The 26,059-nt window shown below is 44.6% G+C and overlaps 6 protein-coding genes across 6 annotated transcripts; 4 read left to right on the forward strand and 2 right to left on the reverse strand.

Moving 5' to 3' along the window:
- Window positions 1–7,559: 7,559 nt before the first annotated feature.
- On the reverse strand, window positions 7,560–7,940 carry N7509_001441 (uncharacterized protein; the record flags this gene model as incomplete). Its single annotated transcript, XM_056626078.1, has 1 exon — window positions 7,560–7,940. The coding sequence occupies one exon, from the start codon at window positions 7,938–7,940 to the stop codon at window positions 7,560–7,562; it is 381 nt and encodes a 126-aa protein (XP_056491873.1).
- Window positions 7,941–10,405: 2,465 nt separating this feature from the next.
- Window positions 10,406–11,260, forward strand: N7509_001442 (uncharacterized protein; the record flags this gene model as incomplete). Its single annotated transcript, XM_056626079.1, has 2 exons — window positions 10,406–10,502; window positions 10,572–11,260. The coding sequence occupies 2 exons, from the start codon at window positions 10,406–10,408 to the stop codon at window positions 11,258–11,260; spliced, it is 786 nt and encodes a 261-aa protein (XP_056491874.1).
- A 244-nt stretch (window positions 11,261–11,504) lies between these two features.
- N7509_001443 (uncharacterized protein) lies at window positions 11,505–12,858 on the reverse strand (the record flags this gene model as incomplete). The annotated part of the gene is made up of 4 exons (XM_056626080.1): window positions 11,505–11,581; window positions 11,628–11,813; window positions 11,903–12,340; window positions 12,486–12,858. The coding sequence occupies 4 exons, from the start codon at window positions 12,856–12,858 to the stop codon at window positions 11,505–11,507; spliced, it is 1,074 nt and encodes a 357-aa protein (XP_056491875.1).
- A 2,719-nt stretch (window positions 12,859–15,577) lies between these two features.
- Window positions 15,578–19,241, forward strand: N7509_001444 (uncharacterized protein; the record flags this gene model as incomplete). Its single annotated transcript, XM_056626081.1, has 11 exons — window positions 15,578–15,894; window positions 15,946–16,135; window positions 16,206–16,230; window positions 16,302–16,451; window positions 16,509–16,565; window positions 16,628–16,841; window positions 16,901–16,947; window positions 17,015–17,625; window positions 17,682–17,739; window positions 17,788–18,123; window positions 18,223–19,241. 11 exons carry the CDS (start codon window positions 15,578–15,580, stop codon window positions 19,239–19,241), a joined length of 3,024 nt encoding a protein of 1,007 aa, XP_056491876.1.
- Window positions 19,242–21,735: 2,494 nt separating this feature from the next.
- N7509_001445 (uncharacterized protein) lies at window positions 21,736–22,244 on the forward strand (the record flags this gene model as incomplete). The annotated part of the gene is made up of 2 exons (XM_056626082.1): window positions 21,736–21,949; window positions 22,027–22,244. The coding sequence occupies 2 exons, from the start codon at window positions 21,736–21,738 to the stop codon at window positions 22,242–22,244; spliced, it is 432 nt and encodes a 143-aa protein (XP_056491877.1).
- A 1,133-nt stretch (window positions 22,245–23,377) lies between these two features.
- N7509_001446 (FAD/NAD(P)-binding protein) lies at window positions 23,378–25,313 on the forward strand (the record flags this gene model as incomplete). The annotated part of the gene is given in 2 exon segments (XM_056626083.1): window positions 23,378–24,254; window positions 24,271–25,313. 2 exon segments carry the CDS (start codon window positions 23,378–23,380, stop codon window positions 25,311–25,313), a joined length of 1,920 nt encoding a protein of 639 aa, XP_056491878.1.
- Between the last annotated feature and the right edge of the window lie 746 nt (window positions 25,314–26,059).

Here is a 26,059-nt window from a genome sequence, read left to right on the forward strand (position 1 = left end):
TAAACCCTAAACCCTAAACCCTAAACCCAAAACCCACTGCGTCCGTAGCGGTTGCCGCTCCGCGAAACACAACACCCTCCTAAAGATACCGATATACTATACTCCTGACTCAGTAATCGATCATAGCGGTTGATTATCACCAATAGAATAATCAAACCCCTAAAGATTAGTTGGCCTGGATCCATTCGATCTATCGAGCCCCTGTAGATCGTGAAGCCCCAGCCCCCGCAGATCCATAAGCCCCAGCCCCCGAAGATTAGTAAGCCTGATCTCTAATAGAGACCTGCACCGATCTGCAAAACCCTATACTGATACAATATATATATCGCCTGCTGACCAGCCATAATTTGATACCCCACAATCCACCAATCTGCAATAACGAATCTGCAATATATATTACTGCAACTGTCTATCACCATGTCGTCTGTTCTTCCCCCCCTACCTAGCCTACAATCAACAGTATGGCCTGGTTATCTGTTCCACCCACCAGTCAGCCTTACATAACACCAAGATTCTACATCATATCACCAAACTACACCACGAGACCGCCCTCAACCAATCCGATCTAGATACCCTACATCTAGCAAGTCTAGCCACAGCCCATCATATAATTACTTCCGACCAGCCAGTGGCTCCGATTCCGACCCTGAAGCCCCCTCAGCCTGGATTACAATGTAATCAATGCAACCTGATTCGTCTGAGTCAGCGTACCATGCGAGATCATATCTTCCACGCTCACTCAATCCGTGGTTACTACGCACAGGACCTAGAGATAACTCCCTGCCTAGTCCAAGCACTACACCCACCAGCCTATCTATTTACTGTAGTAGATCAATCTTGCTTGCTACCTACCCAGCCTACCCGAAAGCGCTCAAGAGAGCTATCAATAGCTACTACAAGCCAGCGTCTAAGGGTAGATCAATCGCACCTACAACCATCTCTTTTAACTACCTTCCTAGAGACATTCCATACTCTCCGCCAATCGCTGAAGCAGTCACGTGTTATTCAGGCTACTAGCGAGCCCTATGAGGCTAGAGGCTTCTTCTCTGATAGCCAGTACCCAATCTATCTTAGTGGGAGAGATGCCGCTGACCTAGAGGTGCTCTTTACTCTGGAGAATCCTGATCATATGACCTGGCTATCCGCTATCCTCTACCGCCTACTGAGCCAGGGTGATACACTAATTCGGTCTACTTCGATTCAGTCACTTAGTGCATTAAACTGCTTTAGTCAGGATCCTACCAACCAGGCATCTCTTCACCCACTACGCTCGCTACAAAGCAAGGCATCAATGCAGAAGTACTGCCACATCTTTCAGGCATTTATCAACTTTCTGCTACGAACCTACCGCTACCAAGAGGATAATAGCCTAACTAGCCTGACTAGCTATCTGAGGCTATATACCCTATACCCTAGCCAGCGAGAAGCCCTAGAGGATCTAGATACCTTTCTATCTAGCCTACCGTCACCTGACCAGGCATCTACCTCTCTATCACCTATCGATAATTCAGATTTAGATACTGATTCAGAAGATGAGACTCTTCCAGAGCTACCTCAGGCAATATTTGATAACCCCTTAGTCCAAAAGGGGGTAGGTTTAGTTGTCAGGCTTATCTTCCAGCTAATAGAGTGCTATATAACTAACCAGATGGCTATACCCCTATATGCCTTCCTGGCTTGCTATAGCCGGGACTACTCACGGGACTGCTTTAAACCCTTAGAGCAGATTAGCCACTCCTATTCAGCTATTATCAAATCCCACCAGCTGACTGTCCTATATTGGCTACATACCATCAAATTCGCTACTGCTAGTGAATTAGATAGTTCAATGGCCCTTTTTATCCGAGACTGGATGCGCCAGTACTTTACTGCCCAATCAGAATCTCCCCTTGGTCATGTGCTTGTCCTAAGAGGGCTGGCCTTTGCTGTTATGAAGGCTTCTACCTCTCTGGGGAAGATTAGCCTAATAGGGCCGAACACCCTTCGTTATGGTCATATAACCATCTCTCAGCAGGACCTTAGGGTTCTAGTAGCCAAATCGCTCAGTCAGCTAGCCCTAGGCCTATCAAATGAGCTATTCCTAGAATTTGCTAATTTTAAAGAGGTAAGCTATCTCTATATATATCTCCCTCAATACCCTATATCAACCTACTAACCTATATATATATTTAGATCCTGCCGACACTTGATCTTCAAAAGGCTTCTAGCTTTGAGGATATCAATAATCCTACTGCTAACTGGTCAGTCCTTTCTGTCTATTCTAGCCAGGAAGCATATGATTTTCTTCTACAGAAGGCCCTTGCACAGCCAAACTGGGTAATTCAGGCTATAGATAATAGCCAGAGGCCTACTATCGAACTCTCTAGATCTAGGGCCCTCTCCTATCTAGAGACTAGTAGTAGGTGGTTAAAGGTACTTCTTACCCTATGTCATATAACTAGTGGTGCACCGGCTAGAGGTACTGAGATTAGTCAGATAATCTGGCGAAATACCCCTGAGACCCCTAGGAATCTCTTCCTAGACCCTGTGAATCATATATTCCTAGTCCGGCTAGCCTATTCAAAGACCTTCTCCCGAACTGGCCAGGAAAAGGATGCAGTTAGGGCTTTACCACAAGCGGTATCCTATCTTATCCTAGCCTATCTAGCCTATATAAGACCGTTTGAAGAAGCCCTACTAATCTCTCTTGAAAACCAGCTGCCTAAGGCTCACTTTCTACTCTTCTGGGACTATCGAACCGCTAGGCCCTTCTCATCCAAAGTCCTATCTCATACGCTAAAGACTCTGACTAGTGATTTGCTTACTCGGCGAATCAATATCAGAATCTGGCGTCATCTGGCACAGGGGTTTATTAGGCATGGCCTAGGCCTATCAGATACCCTAGATAATCCTACTATTGATAAGATTGACTATGAGGGCCTAGGGGCAGATCAGATGAATCATAGTAGGGCTACAGGCCTAGCTATCTATGGCAGAACCCTGACTAGCTTCCAGGGCGTCAGGGCAGATATCCAATCTGCCCTAATTAGCTTTAGCCAGCAGTGGCATACCTATCTTGGTATAGCACCTGATCAGCTAGTCCTAGGGTCTCTCTTCTATAACCGCCTACGCCTAATCCCTAAGGCAGAAGTAGACCTTATTCTGTCTCAGGAGCCTAAGGCCCCTATAGCTCTCAAGCTACCACTTGACCGCCCAGTAGTTGAATTCTACTATCCTGCCCGCCCTGGTATTGACCGCCCTACTGATAGGGTCTCGATTGGTCAATTCAATGAATTCATGAGCCTATATAGAGTACCTCAGGCAGCTACTGAACAGCCAATCCAATCGTCTGATTATATATATACTCTTGATAGTAGCCAGGTAATCCGCCAGCTTAGCTATTCACCCTTGATAGCTAGTAGCCAGGTAGATATAGGCCTTCTAACCCAGCTACTTCAGGAGTTTCTTAGTGATCGGCAGGCTACCTTCCGAAGCTCTAAGCAGCAAGAGGCTTTTTATCTGATGATGAAGCAGATACCCTATCTCTTCTTGATCCTACCTACTGCTGCAGGGAAGACTACACTGTTCCTATTTGGGGCTAGTCTCTTTGTGAACCAGGTCACTATTATAGTTATCCCACTGATCTCTTTGAAGCTAGATCTATTAGGGAAGGCAGATACCTTAGGCCTAGGGCCTACTGCTTGGTCGCCTTCCCTATACTCTCTGCCTAGTGGGTGTAGGATCCTCCTAGTCCAAGTTGAACATGTGATTCACCCAAGGTTCCTAGATCTAGCTAGTACTCTAATTGCCCAAAGAAGACTAGCTAGGCTAATTTGGGATGAATGTCACCTAATTCCTCTATCCCAGAGCTATCGGCCAATTATGAAGCGTGCCTGGCATGCTCTAGCCCTTAGGGTTCCTATGGTCTTTGCTTCAGCTACTCTACCAAGCCATCTGCAGACTGAGCTGATTGATATGCTTCAGCTAGGTAATCAGCCCTATACCCTTAGGGCTAGCCTACTCTTGACACAGATGGCCTATAGGGTCCAAACCCTACCTACTAGGCTAGATGAGGCTAGATATCCTAGCTATATTAGCCAGTTTGTTAAGAAATTTGAGGCTACCAATGGTCCCTTTGGCCCTAGGGCTACTGCAAAGGTAGTGGTCTTCTGCCGTACCAAAAAGCTGGTTGATGGGCTATTTGATTCCTTACAGCCTCAGGCAGCTAGATTCCACTCTGGGCTATCTGATGAGGATAAGCTAAGCCAGCTAGGAAGCTTTAGGGCAGGAACCCCTATCCTATTAGCTACTAGTGGAGTAGGGGCTGGCTACGATTTTCCTGATGTTAATCTTGTCATCCACTTCCTACCTGGTGCCTATGAGATGACTAATTTTATACAGGAATCTGGTAGAGCTGGTAGATCACCTGATAGTCTAGCGTGGTCCTACTGCCTAGTACAATCCTACCAGCTACAGCAGCCTCAGGCTAGCTCAGTACCTCAGACAGCAGAGAAGGCCTACTTCCAAAGCTATCTGCTAGAACAGATCTGCCGCCGGCGGGTAATCTCTAGGGTTTTCGATTCAGAAGCCCTAGAATCATGCGACCCTGCCTGGGCGCAGTGTGATCTCTGCGCTGACCGTCTAGCTACCCAATCAGCAGTAGTAGATAGGGTATATCAGACCCATCGGCAGAATTGGAAGGGTGGTGAGCTACTACCAAGGGCTATTTATTTCTGGATGAACGAGCAGTGTCTGGTCTGCTTCATCGCGTGGCTAGGTAAGCCTACTACCCTACTACCCTACTACCCTACTACCCTACTACCCTACTACCTATCTATCTATCTGTCTATCTATCTATTGATAATACTAATCTATTATATAGGAAGAGAGCCTCGAGGGTCCAAGCCAGACCTTAGGCATCTACTAACTACCTGTCCTGTTTACCAAAGGCCTGATATTCAACAGTGGATCCAGCAGCTAGATGATAGCCTGAATCCTCAGGTAGATAGTTGCTGCTTTAGGTGCTATCTACCTACTAAGCTCTGTAAGGGCCCTCTGCTTACCAATAAGGGTAAATCGTGTCTGGCCCCTAGGCTACTCCTATTGTTTTGGACCGTCTGCCATCTATCGTTTACTAAGCAGCCAAGCTTAGGTATACCTTATTTTAGTATGGATTGGTTGCCTAAGGTATGGGAGCCTGAGACCTTCCAAGACCCTCTTTGGAAATTGGATACTGAGATGGTAGGTGCAGCCTGGGTCTTCTACTGCTTTGCTAGCAGCTATGGAGATCTCCATGGCTATAGTGAGTAGTTAGATTTATGTAGTAGGTAGTAGATCAATTTAGGTGCAGTTAATTAGCCTGATCTGTTCTTAATAATATGTAATAGCGTAGTAGTATTAGCCTGGTAGGAATAGCTTAGTAGTAGCTTAGTAGTAGCCTAGTAGTAGCCTAGTAGTAGATTATAGCCTAATACTAGCGTATCTACCTGCCTACCTGGCTGCTTACCTATTAACTGGCCTATCAACTGGCCTATCAACTGGCCTATCAACTGGCCTATTAACTAACCTATCAACTAGCCATCCTACCTTCTAACCTACTACCTAGCCTACTACTGAATTATATAAGCTAAGATACTATATTACCGAGATAGTGTATCGATCTAGGTAGACCCCCTAGGTATAACGGGCCAGGGCCTAGTTGATATTACGTGATAGTATATAACCTTTTTCCTGCAGGAAACCAAGGTAGACAGATATAAACAACTCATTCTTCTCTAAGATTATTGTAAACAGTATACAGGCCTAGCCCTAATAGAACAGTTGTTGCTACAGCTCTTTATACTAGGTAGCCTACCTTAGGTACTATATTATAGGATTTGGAAGTATACAGCACCCCAGGCGTTCGATGTCAATCCGTACTTGAATCCTCTTCGAGCCACCTATATATCGAGATCTACCCAAACCCTAGTATATTTAAGATCCTATAATTATTCAGAATTCTTGATCTCTTCAGGAATCAGTCTGAATATTAACTGTCTAATCTGATCTCTACCATCTGATACCCTTGCCTAGTTACAGGTCTCTAGCCTGACAACTTAGTAATCATTACAAGCTGGCTGCTTACCTACCTTATAGCCTACGTTCTAGCCTACTATCTGGCCTATCAACTGGTTAATTAACTGGTCTATTAACTGGTTAACCAACCAAGACTACCGCTACTATACTAGAGTAAAATTGATTAGTTATCTTATAGAACATTCTAAAGAACCTACTTAGGCTTATACTGCCTATATAGAGATTGCTTATATAATCTCTATATACTAGGCCTATAGCTAGATCTACTATCAAGCTAATATAAAAAGCCCTATTTGAATAGCTTATCTAGTTACCTAGTTATAAGCTATCTTACTCTAGACCCTATAAACCCTAGAGTGCCAGATTACTAAGGCTAAACCCTAGGGCCTGAGGGAAGTGGCTGAAAGTGGTATAGCTTACCCGCAGGACCTAGCCTTAGCATCCCCCATCAAAAAATCTCCTATACAAACTACCCCCCCTTAGGGTTAGCCTCTTCTACATAGAAATCTACAAATATTTTTTGATAGAAAGATAATTTCACCTATTTTATTAAAAGATCTTGAAGACCCGATCACAAAATACTAAAATTTAAGGTACTTAGGGGGGGGGGGTGTTGGGTTCAAACCTTAAATGCCAACACCCCCCCCCTTGCCAAGCCTTGTTAATGCGGACCACCCCCCCCCCTGTTGGGCCCGACTATATTTAGGTCGGAACTCTTGTATCCCTATTGACAAGAAATATCCGCTTCAAAGCTAAAGAGAAGAAGTTATCTCCCCGAACGAATCGGACCCTTCTGTATCCTTATAAAGATTAGCGCGCAGGCGTATTGTATTGCATTACCAGAGAAGTACTCAAGATTGTACAACGTTTTCTCTGTCTCCCTCCTCGAGCTATGGAACAGCCGAAACAAAGACGATTTGCGGATGCCAATACCTGAACTCGAAGACAAAGAGGAATAGGAGATTGAAGAGATTCGAGATAAAAAAAGAACCTTTGATAGAACCTTACACTATTACGTTAAATGGACCGGCTGGCCATCAGAATACAACCAATGGGAACCTGCAGATCACTTAAAGAACGCACAAGGCGTAATAAATTCATTCAGAAGAAAGAAAACAAAGAAAACTGTATTATGAAGACAACGAAACCCCTGGGATACCACTAGGAAATACTACCGATTCAACAACGATTACCTCACACATCACACCAGTCACAAAAAGAAAGACAACAAAGGAAAGGCCCACAGGCCTAAGATCGACACCAAACGAGGCCGTTCGAACCTCGGAAGAGGGGAGATGAACCTAGAAGCTCACCAAGGCAAACCATACATATCCGCCAGAGCTCGAATATTGGTAGCAGTTTGGACTACAGCCGGAGTCAAAGCAGCTCCTCCACCTGGAGCGACATCTTACAGATAACCAGCCGCAACCCCCCAGAAGAAAGATCGAATACCGCTCTGCCAGAGGCTAAAACCCGCATCGCTGATCTGCAAGCGCAGAAGATTATTAGGATAGCGAGGGGGGCAGAGCAGAAGGCGAACCGGCTTTAGCATTTAACTCCTTCCGTCGCCTATCCACAAACTCAACATAACTCAACAAGGCCTGGTCTGTGTTTTTGGTATCGAAATAGAGCTCGTGCTCGGAGAGATAAACAGAGATTATCTTGCGGTAGGAGACCAGAAGGTGATACGATCCTAATACGGCTGCAGCCGTACTTGCAACACCCCAGGCAGGAACAGCAGCCCCAGGAACAGGAGCAGGAGCAGCACGACCCTTACCTTTCGCACGATCTCCACCTCGACGAGCAGCACCCCTAGTGCCTCCAGAAGGACCTGCAACCGTGATCGGAGCGCCGGCGGTACCAGCGGCAGCAGCAGTAGCCGACATAACGAAAGGATAACGAATCAAGGACGAGAAGGAACAGATTAAGATTGAAGAAAATAAAGATAAGAGAAAAGTAAGGATTAAGAGAGTGCAGGAGGAAGCTTTTATTATAGAGGCAACAAAGAGAGTATATTGCTTTGTTTATATCCACGTACAAACGCACCGAATTAGGACATGCCTGAGAGCCTTTGATCGAGGTAACGCCATCAAGTTTAGTCCGTTTGATCTAATTCTTACCTTTGTTGATGCCCGGGTCGGTCATCACTCAGAGGGGAGGATAAATTATCACGGGATTCCGAGTATACAACACCTCAGACACTTGACGCCGATCCGAAGCCGAATCCCCTTCGAGTCACCTGCATATCGAGGCCCACCCGAACCCTAATGTATTTAAGATCCCATAAGTATTCAGGATTCTTGATCTCTTCAAGAATCAGTCTGTATATCAACTATCTAATCTGATCTCTACTATCCGATATCCTTGCCTAGTCACAGGTCTCTAGCCTGACAACTTAGTAACCATTACACGATACCTAGGAAGAGCTTACTGATACCTATTATAATCTAATACTGGCTCCTAAGACCCTGTCCGGATATACCTCTGCTAAATATAGTAAGATAGTATACCCTTTTCCTACAGTAACCTATTTCTACCTAATGTTAGAGATCTTAGCTTACCTAGTTAGCCGGCAGCAGTAGATAAATCTTACGGTTATTAAGGATCTAGATATTCTCTTTAGTTATAACTCTACCTAGGCAACTAAAATAATCCGGATCTAGCAGAGAGACGTATATCGGCGGTTTGTTCTGGTGTTTAAGTAAATAAAGCGTATAGAGATTACTGCTTATAGAAGCAACTCTTTCTTTTACTAGAAGAAGAATAGGCTACTGATGACAGCAGCTACCCTTAGGGATAGTAAAGAGGAGATTTATAGCGAAGATAACGCTATATCTATAGTAGATAGTAAGGAGCTTCTTAAGCTTCAAGACTAGTGTTAAGGGGAAGTATACAGGTAACTTTATTAGTATAAAGTAGGAATAGTTTATCGGAATATAATAAGTAATATAAACTTAAATACTTACGAATAATTTGTAGAAGTATATAATAAATATTAAGATATTGTAAACTAATTAATTACTAATACACTAAGTGTACGTCTGTATCTGATATAATTTTATACTACTTAGTAATCTGTTTTATAAACGCTAAGACGTCTGTTTTATATACAAATAGGTTGAGATAGGTTGAAATAGGTTACCTATTCATAACCTACTAGGTTTTGGGTTGGGTTGGGTTATCTACCCTATAACCCAAAACCCAGTGGGTTAGGTTTTAGGTCGGTATGTTCAACCTAAAATGGGTTATGGCGATGTCTACAGGTGACTTTGTTAGTGTGAAGTAGCAACAGTTTATCGGAATATAATGAGTAATATGAACTTAAATACTTGCGAATAATTTATAGAAGTGTACGATAAATATTAAGATGTTGTAAACTAATTAATTACTAATATACTAAGTGTACGTCTGTATCTGATATAATTTTATACTACTTAGTAATCTGTTTTATAAACGCCAAGACGTCTGTTTTATATACGAATGGGTTGAGATGGGTTGAAATGGGTTACCTATTCATAGCCCACTGGGTTTTGGGTTAGGTTGGGTTATCTCACCTATAACCCAAAACCCAGTAGGTTGGGTTTTGGGTCGGCATGTTCAACCCAAAATGGGTTATGGCGATGTCTATGCCGGCGTATAACTAGTCCTGTTCCAAAGGTTTGAAACACCCCTTCGACCGCCTTTTTTACCGCTTGCTGAATCAAGCCCACCACTTACCAGACTAGGTATAGAGCCTTATTTTACCATATGCTATTCGCTAGGACAGAGGGTTTAGTGGAGCAGACCTCCCTTTTTTCTGCTGGGTGTTTCAAACTTTTGGAACGCCACTGTAACTAGCTAAAACACAGGACACTTTAGTAAGTCTACGTGCCTCTAGCGAGAAATTAGAAGATATGACAAATCGCTGAGCTGCCATACTAGCTAAGAGTTGTTCCTAGTTCTCATTACATACCGTGTTACGCTATTAATTTAGTGAAATGTTCAACTTGTTCACTTTCTTATTATTTTGATTTTTACAGCTGACATGCTAATACGCGGTCACGGAACGTTACCCTTTGTTTGACATAATACGCGTATATTTGGTTCAGCCGGGTGGGTCATCCTGCTCGGTAATCTGTACATTACGAGAGGGGCGGAAGTGACTAGCCAAAAACATAATAAATAGTTGGCGTTGAGTCAACGTGACTTGGCTCTGTTTTATTCCTTCAGCACCAAAGAGCGATTTTTTTTCTTGCCTGACCAGTTCGAATGGAGGCCGGGGAAATTGAAACACCATTACATCATGTTTCTCCACGACGAAGACTGCTTGAATTGTTATCACTGAAAGTAGCCAGTGATACTACTCCTGAAAATGGCAGACTTTTCAGTCTCTTACAACGTCTATCTCAGCAAAATGGATGCCAGGTTGTTGCGCGAGGTAGTCCGCGCGAGCTTAGCGGCATCGAGTGGTTAATAATCGGTAAGTAGCACCGGCCCTTACTAGGCGCGACAAATAAATCTCTAACCAAGAAGTATAGAGTGGGAAAACTACGCCGCCAGAGAAATATTTCTCGCGTCAGAGCTATTTTCCAAATTAGAAGAAGTTCTCGTACCCCGCTTCTTGAAACGTGACCTTATCTGGCCGATTGGTGATTGTCTGCAAATAGTAAGGGCAAACCCTGCTTTTCCGCCGCAAAAGCTTTATGAGATCTTGACTGTTTATTTCCCTGCGGACTTGGATGATACTACTGTGTTATCCTTGGAAAAATGTTACGGCATGATACACTGGCATGCCGAGCCCGACTGGGATTCTCCAGAGGAACCACCTCATCCTATGGTAGGATTTCTCTCTCAAAAACGTGCATGGATGAATGGGAAGATTGAGTATCGTGGACAGGCTGCTCGACGTTTAGTTTACCTTTTCAAATTCAAGGATGAAGAAGCTGAGCAACACTACAAGGAGAATATGAGATGGGGCTCGCGTATCCGTAATGGACGGAAAATTTGGGAGGTTATGGATCATTTACTTGAAGATTTGGAAAATTTTGGTATGCTAGGATATGAATCTCGGCATGTCCGGTTTTTAGAGGTGAAGGAAGGTATATCAGAGAATGCGTATTTCCCGCTGCCTCCTCCACTCCCTGTCGTCCTTGACATTGGCATGACTAGGGAGGAGGCAATAGCATCTTATCAGTTCCCTACCGAATCTGATGATGATGACTTATAGATAGAGCAAAAGTGATAGGAGCCTAGTCGGAGATCGGAGAAGAAGATATCTCGATTAATCTATCTAAGAGAGAGGGGGGGGAGAGAGAGAGCTTGGGAGAGAAAGAAATAACAACTTGAAGTCAAGCGTTTAACTATTCTTAATTACACAGCTACTATCTAAGTAGCCCATGAGAGCAGAACTCATAACATCCAACCCCTTCTGTATAGGCGACTCCGAGTCAAGGAACAAAGTTTATATCAGCTCACTCTCCTCGTCCGTTGATGAGCGAAGAGAGAGAATAGTCTTCGCCTAAAGCTTCGAAAGCCAGGCAGGATGGAGCTAATTTGGTTGCTTGAACGAGTAGAGACAGAGGTTGTAGCCGTACTTTTGGCGCATTTGCCCCGTGACCAGTCGCATTGGTCAATATAAATAGCAGTAGCAAACCAATTATAGCTATCAGCATTTTGGACGGCGTATTCAGGGAGTCCTTTAGCAAGCGTCTCGACGAGCACAGCTCCATAAGCCTTCTTTGCGGCCGATCCACCAATACGTATTGGAATATCCGAGACATCTATTCAAGTTAAATTTAGCCAAAGTTAGATCGAAGTATCATTCTCGCACACGGAAAAATTCGAGACTAGAGAGTTTGATTTGACTTACCACCTTCCGTAACCAAGTGAGCCAGCTCATGCAATAAAATACCCGGAATAAACATATACGTTTGCAAGGCTTTACCCTCCGGGACGACCTTCTCGCCGGATCGATAAGCACTCAGGGTATATCGCTTGGGGTAACTAAAGCTGATTGGACACATTGTGATTGATTGGGCCCCCTCCTCGTGACAAGTGAAGCCGAATGTGGCACTCTCTCCGTTATTTATACAACCCTCCCCTGTGCCGACATGCTTTCGGTACAAAGGAGACCACCAGTTCCATTGCTCTTTACCACCTGTGTCCTCGGAGACCGTCGTGGTAGTCATTTCCCCAGTAGACTGTGAATACACCATCTTTGTCTTCCAGCGCCAACTGTCGTCACAGAAAAGACCTGGTTTCTCGAGTCCTTTGCCATTAGAGAAAGCAATAATCGCTTCAAGAACATCTATTGACATAGTGTGAGGGTTAGCTATCTATCACCTCCAAATAACTGGTAAAAGTACAAAGAGCATTTTGAACAGACACAAAGCCATTTCTGTGCGGGGTATAGAGGTCACGTATGGAAATGACAACCAGGAAAATAAACTAACTTTTAGCAGTGGTAAAATAGTTGGCATGATCGGCCAGGACTGTTGTGGACGTTTCTGATGCGGGTTTTATTCCAAGGAATGTCTGCACGGTCGCACGTACGGTAGCACTGTTAGCGTAATTGTTAAGGGCATCCAAAGCTACCTGTGCCATATCTATCGCCTCGGTATATATGGCATCTAGGTCTGCTCCTTCCTCACCAACGCCATAGCAAGTGCCGCCATAGCCGAATGTTCCAGCCGCAGTAACAGGACCTGTGCCTTCTTCGACGCGAAAGCGACTATAGGCATCCAAGGCATAGCATCGACCAAGAAAGAAAAGCAAACAAATGCAATTGATTAGCCAATTCCTGGGCTTCCGTGAGTGAATCTTCATCTTGGAGAATACGAAGATTTACACGGCCCTTCTGAAAAAGGCCGAATGAGAGGCCAAATTTGATGAGAGATGAGCGGTTTCAGTGCTCCAAAGAGAAAAAAATATGTTAACGAAAGAGACCAAAAGCCCTGAAGAACGACAGGTATAATGTGGGTGACCCCAAAAACAAGGACGAAATGAGCGACAACCTTGGAAAAAAGAGAGTTAAGAAAGCGAGATCAATCCATACCGGAAAAGACTTGATTTATATGCCGCGGACTAAATCTCACAATCCACCTGAGCAAGACTATGTATGCCCAAATTCTAAACATTGGTTTAGCCGATTGGCAGAAACTGGCATATACTGACAGTCTAACTTCCATGAAGACTGGTAATATAACTTTGTTTTTACATTTCATATAAATTACTAGGCCCGCGCGAAGATTGGCCCAGAGTTGTATCCAAAATGAGTCTTAGCTATACTCTCCCCCCCCCCAAACACGACTGCAGTGAACTAGTAGTACTAGGCGCCGAAGTAGGTGCACTACATGCCATAGATACTACCAAAGTCACTTTGTCGCTTTGGCGTAGTAGGAAGATTATTAGCTAGGGTCAAGTATCATTAAAGGGGATATCTTCAATAATTTTTCGTGATTGACGTATGACCGCGGACAGACATTGGTTACAGTAGCAAGGGCAGCCAAATGACTATATAGCTCCTTTTCTAGATAGCGAAGATGAGTTTTACATTGTGGTTCCTAGAGAAGGATCTAAACCCACCTAGTGAGCCCCTGGTCCAGAAATATCTGGCCCCAGAGCCAGAAAGGCTAAATTATGGTCCTGAATGCAATCTAAAGAGGCCAAGAAGGCATTTCCTTAGTCTCCTTAGTCTCTTTCCTTAGGCTCGTTTTTATCCTCGTTTAGCCCAGACGAAACAAATATGGTAGCTATCTCTTGTTAGCAGTGATATTATGTTTTCTCCATTGTAGCTACTACTTTAACAATTCCTGCCATAGCACTTCGTTCATTCTTTCACAATAATTTGAAAATTTCCCATCATCATTAGTAGAATGTATGTCCAGTTTACATAGCCTGAAAATATAATTCACAGCTCTTTAAACAAGTCGCAGGGAATTCGAGGGGTAGTACTGCAGGGATTTTGTGGCGCTAGCAAGATTAAAGCTTAGTCTCAAACGAAGCGAATGCCAAGGCTTTTAATTCATGTGCAATTCACGCTAAGAGCCGCATCTTCCCTACTGAAGGTCAAATGACCCGAATTTTGCTATTAGTTTATATGGGCGCCAAGACTCTAAACACATCTAGTACATTAACACTAGGAACAGTATCTCTTTACGCTAGCTCCGATGTATATACCGAAGGGATTTTGTGGACTTAGTAGTAGTGTGAACGCCAAGACCCTAAACTAAATGGCCCCCGAGGCCGCGCGAACAACATCTTCCGAGCCTGCCGAGCCTAAATACGCTAACCCTAGTACCTTTACAACTTTCATTTCCACATCACGACATCAAGTGCTCTCGAGCGTTTCAATTTTCCCGGCTACGGCGTAAATATCCAGGTTACAGTCCATGGGTGCTCGGAAAAAACACTACACTCAGGTTTTGCCCGAGTTGTACTATGCTTAGCGTGAGAAGTTGAAGCGGGTCTGTCAGGGTTGAACTAGCTTACGCTCCGTAGTGGGAAGTTCAAGAGGTAGCACGGATTAGAGAAATATGATAATGAAATGGCGAGAATGTTGCAAAGTGTCTTCACCACCAAGATTTGTATTGTCGTACTCGAGATTGCGAGATGGAAAAAAGAAAAATATCAACCTGTAGTAAATTTCATATGCAGTGTGTCTTCAGTGGGAGGAAGAATTTAGATAGGAACAACCTTGGAAGCAGCCCATGCGCCCAACTCCCAGCGTCCCGCCCATGCATATGTGTGGAGTCCAAGCTCCGTATCTATCTAGGCACTGCTAGCTGTAATTTTAGAATATTTCAGGGCTCGTTGACGACTGACCGAACTTCAAGAGAAGATTCCAAAAAAATTCGGGCAATTTTAAGACACTAAATTCGCTACCAGGCGAAAATCAAGGTGGAATTTCCGGTATAAAAGGTAGGACACCTCAATATGTCCGAGTTCTTGCTCTCAGATACTCTTTTTTTCTTTGTCCGTGGATATTCTGCTCACATTCCTTGGTGTTTGGCTGAAACATCCTCTCGGGAACCATGCGGCATAAGTTTATTTCTATTTCTTTTTTTTTGGTTTTCTTTTTTATTTTTGGTTTGTGTGACGATATCTCATGCGACTCAGACAATCCATGCACTGAAGGATGTTGCTCTAATTTGTCAAACGTTTGCGGCTATGGACCAGACTACTGTTCATCCGATACCTGCATTGTTGCGGCAAGTACCAATGGCACTTGCTCTCAATTGGCTGAGTGTGACCCTGGTGTGTATCCAGGCTATGGTGATAAATGGGGTATGCTCTATCCGCTGGGGAAGGAAAACCTGTAGTGAACGTCTTCTAACGGCTTTGATCTTTTTATCCAGGCTCTGACTATGTCAAGTCGGAGAACTGCCCTTTGAATGTATGCTGTAGTGAATTTGGTTTTTGCGGAACAACCACGGATTTTTGTGGTGACAGCAGTGTGGCTGAGCCCGTATGCGACGGGACTTCGGCCACTAAAAGAACCATCGCATACTATGAAGGTTGGAACTCTGAGCGCAGCTGCGACACAATGCCGCCGGAAGATATTCCAATCGGTGGCTATACACACCTCAATTTCGCCTTCTTATATATTGACCCTGATCTTTACACCATAACCCCAATGGAGACATCTCAACAGGACCTTTATAGTCGTGTTACTGCGTTGAAAAAGCGCAAGACTGACTTGAAAGTGTGGATTTCTATCGGTGGCTGGGCTTTCAACGACCCTGGCTCATCTGCTAGCACGTTCTCTAACCTTGCGGCGTCCAAATCTAAACAATCCACGTTCTTTGATTCCTTGTTGAATTTCTTAGACAAATACGGATTTGATGGCGTGGATTTAGACTGGTGGGTATTTCGGCCCGTCTTTGAGGTTTCTTGACTAATGCAAAAGTATAGGGAATATCCAGTCGATTCAGACCGCGGTGGAACAGATGCCGATTATGATAACTTTCCCACTTTCTTGGCGAATCTTCGGTCTGCACTTGATAGTGCAAACAAAGGATATGGGTTAACTATCACCTTGCCTAGTAGCTACTGGTATCTTCAACATTTTGATATCGTGTCCATGGCAGACAGTGTCGACTGGGTGAGTGCACACTATCTCGTACCAGAATCTTGGATGATGAGCTCGACTGACTTTCTTTCGCATATTCCAGTTTAATATGATGACCTACGATCTTCGTACGTATAAAACACACTGTTATCATACTATGAAGGCAAAGATCAAGACTAAAGTGTATTTATCTTATTAGACGGTGGCTGGGATGCTGATAATCCCTGGATTGGCTCTGTTGTGAACGCGCACACCAACCTGACGGAAATCATCGCGGCAATGGATCTTTTGTGGCGAAATGACATTAAACCGTCTCAGGTCACTATGGGTCTGGGATTCTATGGGCGAAGTAATGAGTTCTATACACAAGGAAATGTTCTTCTCTGCTAACCTTGAAATTTCATAGGCTTCACTATAAATGATACTTCTTGTGTCAGCGCGGGATGTCCCTTTTCGTCAGTTGGTATGTATTCTTTTCGACGTTGAAAATCTTCATTTAAAACATGCCCTGACAAGCAGTCACAGGTACTGCGGGAAAGTGTACGAACAATGCCGGTACACTTTCATTCTCCGAGATCGAAGCAATCTTGAAGGATGATACCCGCGGAGCCGTCAAGACCTACGATGAAGCGTCTGCCGTAGAAATCGTTACATATGATGAAAACCAATGGGTCAGCTACGACGACTGGGTATCATTCGAGGCTAAGATGGACTATGCCAATTCTCACTGTATTGGAGGGTAAGTGAGATAATATTCCACGGATATTTTACAGATTATGTGCTCACCAACCCTTTCAGAACAATGGTCTGGGCTGTCAGCTTGGATGTTGATGGGACTGCAACCAGTAGGCAAAACCCTCAATTTATTCGGATTTCTTCGGCTTCTTTGGATACTAACATCTCTTCTGGCAGATGGTTTGACTGGGGCAACTAATGTATTCCAGGGTACCGATGGCTCCAATGGGGGAAGCGAGGATACCTACATCGGACCTGATCTGTGGACCAACGCGACCCATGAAATCTCCTGCGAGCCTCCTTGCACTATTATTCTACCTCCATTCCCGCTAGATACCCCGCAAACTATTACCTGGCCCGATTATACGACTCTCATCGCATCAAGCTCAGATGGAAGCACATTAACCAAGACTACGACAATTGCTGTCGCTCCATTCGTTATTGATGAGATCCCATTCTGGCCTATCACTGTGTTAAGTACTGGCACTGATGCTTATTTGAGCCCCACGCAGAGCATTGCTCCCCCTACTTTTGGTTTAACTTTGCCTTCGGATGAAGCTACCTTCCCTCTCTTCCACACTGATTACACTTCCATACTAAACGCCGCATCAAAGACAACCGCAACTGCATCAGATGATACCTCATCGTCAACTACTGCATCTATCACAACACCTGCCGCTGTTCAGTCTGGTCTTGTATCTGATTGTACAGAGTTCTACCAAGCGGTTGCAGATGATGGGTGCTCCGCAATAGCCAGCGCATACGACATCACGCTAGCACAGTTTGTTGTAAGTTCTATGTTATTAGAGATTGAATTGTGAAATTTCTAACAAATTTATCATAGGAATGGAATCCGGCCGTCGGATCAGATTGCGCTGGGCTTTGGGTTGATGAATACTACTGTGAGTGATGGAGAACTAAATATTGTGATTATTGCTAACCTAGACTAGGCGTTGCTGTTGAGTCAACCGCTACCACCACCTACGTCGCCGACACCGTGACATTCCGTAGCAGCTCACATGCGATTACAGTAGCCCCAGAGGCTACAATAACCTCAATTTCACCCCCGGGGACAAGTATTCCCATTCTCACCTATTCTGATGGGGATCCACCCTCAAATGGCGGGTGTAGTTCCGGCTCTGATCTAACTGGCTGTGGAGCTGTTGATTGTTCTCTGTTTGGATGTGGCGGAGAATGTGGATTCTTTGGATGTGATGGAGGGTGTGGTATAGGTTTTTGTGGAGGTGGCTGTGGTCTTCTTGGTTGTGGTCCTGGATGCGGAGATGGTAAGTTCAATGAATCCAATAATTCAATCAACAACCTTGCAAGGTGGTTAATCATTTCTACTGGGCAAGAAGCTGATTTTCTTTTTCTCGTGTTCTCAGGTTCATGTCTCCACGAAGGTGGTGGAGGTGGCAACGAAGAAGAGGAAGAGGAAGAGTCCTCAAGCACTGAATCCTGTAGTGCAACTGCAACACCTACTGTCAGCACTATTTGTGACTATGCCTGCGCACAAGAGTCCGATACAGCCTGTGTAACCCTTTGCACCTCTCTCACCATGAGCTGTGAGCCTACTGGTTTTGCCGCTTTCTCGCCCGGCAGCGTAGAATCAGACCCCTGGCCGCTCAGTTTAATCGAAGACTCCGATGACGCGATGGCCTCCGAGGCCAACGCTGCTGCATCATGGCTCAATGTCCAATATACAGTCATGGACCCTGTGATCATCAACAGCACAACAGTGACTGATTCAGCTACGGCACCAAATGTCGCTATGACAACGACCGTTACAAAGACCACGGCCACTGCTATTTCAGCCAGTTCATGCGCTATCCAGACGACCAGCTCATCTTCTTATTGCTCATGCGATGGGGGTTACGGTGTCTCTCTGTCAACGAAGACCAATGCAGCTAAATCCACGTTCCTTGTCTGTGGAGTGACCCCGGCTCTGACCGTGTCCACAATTACGCCGAAGACCACCACTACCAAAACTACGTCCACAAAAACGACCACCGCTTCTGATAGCGCTTCTACCACCATAAGCTTTGCTATTCTGCAGACTTACTGGTCTGCCGATGAGTGTCCAATTGGTCTCACATGTGAGAAAAATAGCGAGTGGAATGCAGTGTATGTCTCTACCAAAGCTGGTGACTTCATATATGTCAAAGGCACGTGGAATTCGGATGGCGAAATTGATGGAGCGAAAGCAACATTTTGCGGCCAAACTTCAACTTTCACAAAGGACGGTGACGAGATTAAGGCAACAAGTGATGACAGTAAGTATGGCTCATATGTTTGCAAGGAGAGAGAGGGGACGTTGGCTGGCTCGAATGGCTCTTTCAGTAGTTCGGCTCAATACGAGGTAACACAGGAGTGGATATGTCTGTCAGATAGTATGTGTCTGTGATTCTAAAAACTCCGAATATCTGGTTCCTTCTTCGCTGGCTGCCATATACTGGAGCTCGGGCAGTAATAATATCTTTAAGGTTTACTACTAATCAAATTTACTATCTTATAATTAAATTATTATAATCTACTAGCTCTTAAGTTGTAATTTATTTATTAGGATAATAAGTTTATAATATAATATCTAATAAATATAAAGCATTCAATACCTTAGGATAGTAAACTTATACCTTAAATTACGAGTAGGAATTTTATAATTCTAGAAGTTATATAAGCTTAGCATATTTGCGCTATTTACACTAAAATAGGGACCCAGTGGGTTCCCACATAGGTTTTAGGTTAAGGGTCTTAACCCAAAACCCATCAATAGGTTATAGAATTAGACCCAAAACCTATTTTGGGTTGGGTTGGGTTGGGTTAGGTTATGGTTGACATGGGTTCTGGCGATGTCTACTTGTAGGACTTCACTGTCTTATACTATTAATAGTAGGTCTGCTAATACTCTTTTATAACTTTAGTTGTACAACAGATATAGTAGTAAATAGGAGTAAACTAGCACTAAATACTATTATAGTACAGAGGAAGAAGATTAAAAGGTAATAGTTAATACAGAATTAGATTAGGTCTAAAAGTAGTAAGTAATTAATGCTAGAGTATCAGAAAAGTCTCTTAGACCTAAGTAGCCGTACGACTGGAAATAGAATAGGAAGAAGAGGTTAAATAATATATAATTTAGCTAAGTTGTGTCACAGGATTTTGACAAGTTGCCGCGCGCTACCTTAGTATATATATCGGTGCTAGGGAATATCAAAGCAAGAGCTTTGATATAGTGGACTTTTTGGTCTATTAGAATTGGTATATGATCCTAGGCATTGCCTTTACAAGTTGTACAGCAGATTAATACTTATAGTAGATAAGAATTAGTAGAGTATAAAGAGGAGTAAAAAGCTCCTATATAACGGTAGGGATATTAGTTCCTATAGTAGAGGGTTAAAATTAAGAAATAGTAAGAAAGTACTAGGAAGTAATTATATTCAGAGGTCGTACGTTAATATCAACCTATTACTAAGATAGTAAAGTAGGGCTAAAACCAAAAAGTAGAGCTTCCTAGTCGTACCCTATCAAAAAGTTTCTAGGGTTTTAAATAATTTAGGGTTGACCCGTACGACTACTATAGGGGATATTAGCTACTAAGATTTTAATTAGCTATAGATCTCCTATAAACTTAGAACTTCTTAAAATCTGAGGTTAATTATACAAAGGAAATTACTTACAGTCTACTCTGTGGGGTGAATTCTGCCCATACTTAAGGATTTTTCACCGCCGTACAGTTTACTAGACTGCACCAACCCTTTTAGGATAGGCAGGCTCATATTTCTTGTTCTGATACCTCATCTGTGAGCGATTCAACGTTGAATCACCGAAAAATGCCTACAATTTCATCCCGAGAAGTCATGTATTTTTTCCCCTTTCCTCGTTCTAGTGTGGTGTTGGTTGTGTGAGCTGTGGGTCTGTCCGACCAGACTGCGAAAAGCGAGGTCACAGTAGGATGTGCTCGACCCGTCAACCGGTTGAAGCTTCAGCGCCTTTCTATGAAGGTTCTCATAAAGCAGACACCGTGCAGATTTCAGCCGACCCGGAGGCAAGAAAAAGCTTGTGAGAAATCCCAACAGTCTGGGAACATGGATCAAATTGTTTCTCTGATGCATTGTTGCAGTAGACCAGCCACACGGGGGATTGCATTCCTGCTCAACGAGATATTGGCTGCAGTTACGTAAATATGAGACCCATTGTTTACCGGTAAACTAGATGACGATGACGAGCCTACATTGTATGTTTTCCAGTGCAAGTACCATTGCGTTTTTGTCAATCAGGATGACAACTAAACTTACAGCTTTTGGATCTAGACCTTGGTTATGACACATAAATGGATTTAGCTGCAGTGACCTCACTGTATTGCCACTCAAATTGGTGGGGAACGCTATCAATTAGGAAAATGGTCTTTGTCTTATGAAGTGAAGGTGTTGTGCGGTCGCTCCTGTATGGAGAAAACCATGTTCACCGGGTTGAGCGGATATTGCGGATGAAGATTCAGCCCCCACAGACTAAAATTGACTACTGCATGTTTCTGAGACTAATTGCCACTCAGCTTGGAAAAAGTACGCGGGAACCCTCATGGCTTGCAGACTTGCTGTCAGTGGGTGATTCGGCTCCACATATGTTTCACAACGCGAACGGAAGATCTCAAGTGGGCCCGATGACCCAAAGTTAGTCTAGATAGAGAAACTCTAATCAGATCAAATGGACACTAGATGAACAAATTCGTCACATAAATCCGGCTTGTTTGTCTTTTAATATATCTTGTGTCAAATAGACAACTTTTGCCAAAACGACATTGAAAAACCACGGTGGTCTACTTTTCCGCGAATCGCAATCGCCAGTGAGACCTGCATCCCAACTCATATCGCTTTTCATAATTCAAAATTCCTCCAAATATGTCCGACGTGACGAAGTTTGACGAGCTGCACAAGCAACTGTTTGAAGAGGGGGTCAAGGTGCGGAGGGCAGTCCTTGGAGATGAGTATGTCAACAAGGCGTTGCAAAACGCGACACCCTTCACTATGCCCGGGCAGCAGCTCATCACGGAATGGGCATGGGGTACCGTCTGGCAACGCCCGGGGCTAGACCGAAAGCAGCGCAGCCTTCTAAGTAAGTCAAACTTCATTATAATTCCTGAAATGATTGCGAGCGAGAGCTTGAGATTCTAATATTGGGATTTTCGGTAGATATTGGGATCATCATTGCTCAGAAGGCATGGCTTGAGCTAGCTTTGCACACCAGAGGTGCTATCAACAACGGTCTTTCAGAGATAGAAATCAGAGAGGCTGTTTTGCAGGCAACAGTCTACTGTGGGACCCCTGCCGGTGTCGAGGCAATGATGGTGACTGAGAAAACCTTAAATGACATGATTGAGAAAGACGAATACAAACGCCCGGAGCTCTAACTTGGCATGAATGGAGAGATCTTATCATGTCCCTTGAATATTGAAATGACAAGTAGCTTAGAATCTTCATATCATGCTTCTGCTTGGTTCTGATTTGATCATTGCATACGGAGAATATAACATCCATTTAAATACGTGCCATTTGTACAAATATAAACCGCAAACCCCTAAGTATCAACGTCACTCATACTCTATTTTAGCTACATCTATCGTCAAAACTAAATCTAATGATGCTTGTGTGCTCATGAACTATAGAGGTCTGTTGTCATCCATCAACGCTTCAGCTCTAATCAAGCGACGTGATCAATTGGCCTATCGAAATTAGGAGGCAATATCTCAACGGAAGGGGGTTGGAATTATCAATTTGTGTGTAGCTTATTGTTCGGATGATGAAAATATCCCAAACAACGCTCTTGAAAACAATTGGCCGCCAAACGCTGGTAGAATAGCTAGCTGCATCTCCAGTTCCGACCATCGGATATTACTCAACGTCCCATCATGCCATTTAATTTGCAATGATGATCCGCATCCTGTCATAGCTCGTATGCATGGTCACTATCTGCATGCAAGGTCATCGTCTAGTAGCCCCATATATTAGCCTTCCTGCGAGAAAGAACCAACCTTTTGCCCTAGTCGAACAAAGTGCGGGCCGAAATGCTAGATTCGGCATCGGGTTTCGTGGCCCTTTCACTTCGAAAGTATGGTGAAAGAGTGTCGATCCTAATCTAAGCATGGAAATCTTCAATTCTTCAACCCTCGTTGGGTCCATTTTCCAAAGGTTAGGCGAGATTTCAACAACGTTTCACCATCAGAACAACCTATCTGCCGCTCGCATTGCGCATTATTGGTCCGTTATGCTGCACGTGTGAATCCTGGAAGGCATCGTTGCTCAGTCTGAGACCGTAAAGGCAATGTCACGTAATGAAAACCTCAATGGATGGACTAACTATTGTACTTACAGAATATAAAAAGGGCTTTGGATTACGCTGAATTGTTACCGGCAACCTCTCAAGGGTCTCTTCCATAAAAACTCAGGTATATCAGTCTAAACACCGCCATTGGCAACCTTGTTTTTCCTCTCTACGAGCAAAACTTCTACTTCAACAAATATATCTCCTACGGCCAACCTCAAAATGCCGTCCGTCATTCAGCCTGCTGGCGTGGGCACCCATGTTGCCATTGTCGGCGCCGGTCCACGAGGAACCAGCACTCTGGAACGTCTTTGTGCCTCAGCACCGGAGTTTCTTGCCCCAGGAGCACGACTGACGGTTCATATCATTGATCCATCGCCTCCAGGCGCGGGTCGTGTCTGGCGCACAGAGCAGCCGAATGAAGTTCTGATGAACACCGTCACATCCCAGGTGACCCTGTTCACTGATGACAGCATCGTCTGCTCAGGCCCAATCCGTCCAGGGCCAAGTCTTTACAACTGGGCTGCCGACAGGATCCCTGGCCTTGGGCCTGATGATTATGGAACCCGTGCTCAGTACGGACAATACCTGGAATGGATCTTTCAAGAGATTGTGCGACAAGCACCACCTCAAGTGCAAATTGAGGTTCATCCCGCCTTCGCTGTCCGCTTAGATGACACGTCTTATGGCCAGCAAACGCTCACGCTGTCCAATGGTCGCACCCTTTCTGGTCTGGCAGCTGTCGTCCTTGCGCAGGGTCACGTCCCACTACTTCTGGACATTGAACAACGGAAGCTCAATGCTTACGCAGAGTTAAATGGCCTTCATCATATCACGCCCTCAAACCCGGCAGATGTTGATCTTTCCGTTATTCGTCCAAGAGAGAACGTCTTTCTACGTGGTCTCGGTCTCAACTTTTTTGACTACATGGCGTTGTTGACAACATCCCGGGGTGGTAGCTTCTCAGAGACCCCCAACGGCTTAAAATATCACCCATCGGGCAATGAGCCTCGGATGATTGCTGGATCCCGCCGCGGAATTCCATACCACTCCCGTGGTGATAACGGCAAGGGGGGCATACGGCCGCCACATGCCCCTCGTCTTCACGGAAGAAGTAATCAATGCTTTCCGCAAACATTCCGATGCCGGAAAAGCGCCCGACTTCCTCCAGGATATATGGCCTCTTGTCTCCAAAGAAGTCGAAACCGTCTATTACCTCGCTCTGCTCAAGCGCGATGAATCGGAACAGACCGACTTCCAGATCAGGTTCCTGGAAGCTGAGCCAAATAGTCCTGAGGAAGCGCAAGTTCTTCACGAGTTCGGTATTTCGAAAGAGGAGCGGTGGTCCTGGGACCGTATCCAGCGTCCACAGGGCGACCGGATTTTCAACACCACGACCGAGTGGCGTGAGTGGTTGATCGACTACCTTCGCGAAGATGCCAAGGAGGCGGCACTTGGAAATTTGAATGGTCCACTCAAGGCAGCTTTGGACGTGATGCGTGATTTGCGAAACGAACTGCGACTCATTGTGGATCACAATGGATTGACCGCCACTTCTCATCGGAAGCACCTCGATCGCTGGTACACGCCTCTCAACGCCTATGTGTCTATTGGACCTCCTCGCCAACGCATTGAGCAAATGATTGCGTTGATGGAGGCGGGTGTTCTGGAAGTCCTGGGTCCTCATCCCAAGGTAAAATCCCAGGATGAGGCTTGGCTCGTATACTCGCCCGAGATTCCTGGTGAGCCAATCCGGGTTACTACATTGATCGAAGCCCGCTTGCCAGAGCCAACACTGCAGAACACTGCGGATAAGCTCCTTTCTCATCTGTATAACACTGGTCAATGCCGCGCTCACACGATTGATGCATACGAGACTGGTGGTCTTGATGTCACCGGAAGCCCATACCATCTCATCGACACGCATGGCCGTGTGCACCCAAAGCGCTTTGCTGTTGGCGTTCCAACAGAAGGAGTCCACTGGGTGACCGCTGCTGGTGCCAGACCAGGTGTGAACTCAGTCACACTTTGTGACACTGATGCTGTCGCCCGCGCTGCCCTTGGCGCAGCGTCTATCGAGGCAAGGATCACTCAGGCTCAGGTTGAAGTGAAGGCTTTTCCCCATATTGAGGTTGCCGAGCTCCGTGTTCATGTCTGAAGTGAGTATGGTCATCACGTGCGAAGAGAAATTTGCGAGTATATATTGGTCAACTGAATGAAGAATCTGAGGGTATCAGGAATATGGTGGAATGGAAAGGAATTATTTAAATTGCCACAAATTCTGAATTTGATGTTCTTCTGTGTTCTCAGCTCAAAATAAATGTTAAATCGTTAAGAGATAATGTGGTTTCAAACGTAGAATATGGCTTATTTCCTATAGGTTATATATCGGCGTCTCAAATGCCCGCCTTCAATTCATCTCATCAATGGAAGCCTAAGTTTCTAATAACGCGCAATGATTAGCGTGGCTTGTATATCAGTTGAAACAAGTACTGATGATCACGCCAATCAAAATCAAGAAGTTCACAATAATGTTGACGTCGCACATAATACAAAACCTACGAATACACAAGCAAAACTTATAGAATGGCTTCTCGCGGTAGACCATCAAGCTAACGAATTATTCAATCTTCATCCCTGCACATGCTCTCCCAGAGCGGCCTCTTTTCCCCCTCCATTTGCGAGAATCCATTTCAAAGCGCCGTGTCAAGCTAACATACTAACACGGTACAGGCTTATGAAACTGTCAGAAACGGTGAAAGCCTATAATGGAGCATACGCAGAATGGCGGAGGAATCTGTTTCATTTGTATGTACCTTCCCACCTATTTTGTATGGGAAGTTACCTAATCTAAGTTAACCGTTCTCGTCTAGTCCTTCGGTATTCTGCCATACACTCCGCCTA

This window comes from Penicillium cosmopolitanum, assembly GCF_028827165.1.
Source record: "Penicillium cosmopolitanum strain IBT 29677 chromosome Unknown utg000004l:1.0-4361866.0:1.0-4365735.0, whole genome shotgun sequence".
NCBI classification, from domain to species: domain Eukaryota; kingdom Fungi; phylum Ascomycota; class Eurotiomycetes; order Eurotiales; family Aspergillaceae; genus Penicillium; species Penicillium cosmopolitanum.